The 2,413-nt window shown below is 49.1% G+C and overlaps 1 protein-coding gene across 1 annotated transcript; it reads left to right on the top strand.

Annotated features, from left to right (window-relative positions):
- Positions 1-829, top strand: EMWEY_00060150 (hypothetical protein, conserved; the record flags this gene model as incomplete). Its single annotated transcript, XM_013481360.1, has 3 exons — positions 1-207; positions 335-429; positions 543-829. Coding segments are annotated over 3 exons (589 nt in total), but the record flags the coding sequence as incomplete, so codon positions are not given.
- Positions 830-2,413: the final 1,584 nt, after the last annotated feature.

Raw genomic sequence — 2,413 nt, forward strand, 5'->3', positions numbered from 1 at the left:
ACGGGGATATCGCGCCGGAACCAAGTTTTTGCAACAAGCTTCCTCCTTCGGAGTTTTCGCGTCTACTTTGGCGCTTCTAGTCTTTTACTCCGCCAACTACTACTTTGATGACCCTTGGATGAGTAAAAACTTTGGTGGTGGCTCTTCGTGGTTGATCTTCTTCACTTCACGGGTTTGCGACGCTTTCGCGTTGTTCTTCTACGCCGGGTGAGTTCTGGGACAAGATCCAACAACACTAAATCTTACGGTTTGTTCGTAGGGCCCCTTTACTTTGTGGCTTTCTATGGGAATCTTACATCGCCGATGCGCATTTTGGAGAGTCCCTTGTGCTCAGGTCCATGTTCTTCCTGGAGACGTACCACTCTGAGGGAGCTGGCGAGGCTTGGGGCTGGCTAGGAGCCATTTGCTTCAAGCTAACTGCTTTCGCAGGTGGGATGAGCTCTACACAACTTGGCCTCAGTGACTGTCGACGTTGCGGATGAACCTTTACTGACAGACGTAGCTCAGTAGATCCACCCGACTGCGTTTCCCTGTGTGTGCAGAGATTGCTGCATTGGCTGCCTGGGGCACCTCCTCATTTGAAGTACTTGACGCTGTATACACCGTCATGCTTGGTGTCTCCATCAGCGTTGCTTTCCTCTGGTCTCTTTTCTTTGAACCAGCGAGTCATCGCTTCGACGTGCTTCTTACCCAATCGGCCATGAGAAATGAATATTACAAGTCTCGCAACGCCATGGCATATTATGGCCCTGCTGTTGTAAATGCTGACGGTGAAATCGACATCGCTGCCGCTGCAGAGCAGGCTCAAGCCTGCCTAGGCTGCTGCTAATCAAACCGTGATGTTTCTATGAAGATGGAATCACCTCCAGAGTATCGGCCAGTTATTCAAAACCCCTCAGTAGCGTTCCCCGCCCCATAAAATCGCATTGTGCATTCGGCACGTTGGTACTAACGGTGGTATTGCAACTAATTTACTAGAATATAGGAGCTGCTTCACTTGCCCATTTTAGAAGCATTCTGATATTTAAAAACTACTGTTTTTAAAAGTAAACTTTAGCCAACTTCCGTTCAAAATGTTGGGAAAAGCTTCTCTTGAGACTGTGTAGCGCGAATCGAACTGTGGTTCAACTTCAAGCCGTGCAGCCCAAGTATACCTTTACTGGCGTGTGGATCTGGTACTTTGTGTCATCTAAATGGCTCATTTATACCAGGATATCCTCCTGCGCTGTGGAATATGTACCGCCTATGGGGTTAACAGATAAAATTCCTTACACCTGCCCCTGTCTGCCTGCAAGAACGTCTATGCCATAGTAGTACAATACGCTACCCAGTGACGATACGCAGGAACTATATTTCCGTGCCTCCTGAGCTGAAATAAGGACTCTTGCGATGTCTGTAGTGCACTGTTATGGAACTCAACGAATGGTCAACCGGGCCACACACAACGACAAGAATCAAAAAGCCAGGAGGGAAGGGCTTCGAACCTTACCTTCACCGACAAAACGGCATGTTTGTTTGCTCCTTCGGCTCTATCGATAGAATATAGCAACTATAATGGATGCCGTTAACGGCTTTTGCGGTTGATTAAAGGGCAAATTGCTTGTAGTGCACCGGAAGTCGCGATGCTTGCATACAAATAGTTGTGCATGAAACGGCCATTTATGACGAAAATATATGGCCTGTATTGGAGCACGGCGGTGCATTGCTGTTCGTGACCTAAAGCTAGAAACTGAAGCATTGCTGGCACTGCGGGTTAACACTCCTCCTCATTCGGTGCCGCTTATTCTTACATGCGCAAGCAATCCCTTTGAACTAATGAGGGATACACTACATCGGAATGTGTCGCTACAGGTTGCCTTTCACCGCGAAGACAGTCCCTAGCCTGTGCTAGGGACTCGTGGTATCAGCGCCGCAACGAGCAGGAGCCTTGCACGCGGTTATCGCCAATGGTCTAGCACGACGTGCAGTTTAAACATGCCTGAGCTTGCTGCGCAGCAGCAGCAATGTCGATTTGACCGTCAGCATTTACAATTGCAGGGCCATAATATGCCATGGCGTTGCGAGACTTGTAATATTCATTTCTCATGGCCGATTGGGTAAGAAGCACGTCGAAGCGATGACTCGCTGGTTCAAAGAAAAGAGACCAGAGGAAAGCAACGCTGATGGAGACACCAAGCATGACGGTGTATACAGCGTCAAGTACTTCAAATGAAGAGGTGCCCCAGGCAGCCAATGCAGCAATCTCTGCACACACAGGGAAACGCAGTCGGGTGGATCTACTGAGCTACGTCTGTCAGTAAAGGTTCATCCGCAACGTCGACAGTCACTGAGGCCAAGTTGTGTAGAGCTCATCCCACCTGCGAAAGCAGTTAGCTTGAAGCAAATGGCTCCTAGCCAGCCCCAAGCCTCGCCA

The sequence above is a fragment of the Eimeria maxima genome, genomic scaffold, assembly GCF_000499605.1.
Source record: "Eimeria maxima Weybridge genomic scaffold, Emw_scaff3194, whole genome shotgun sequence".
Classification (NCBI taxonomy): domain Eukaryota; phylum Apicomplexa; class Conoidasida; order Eucoccidiorida; family Eimeriidae; genus Eimeria; species Eimeria maxima.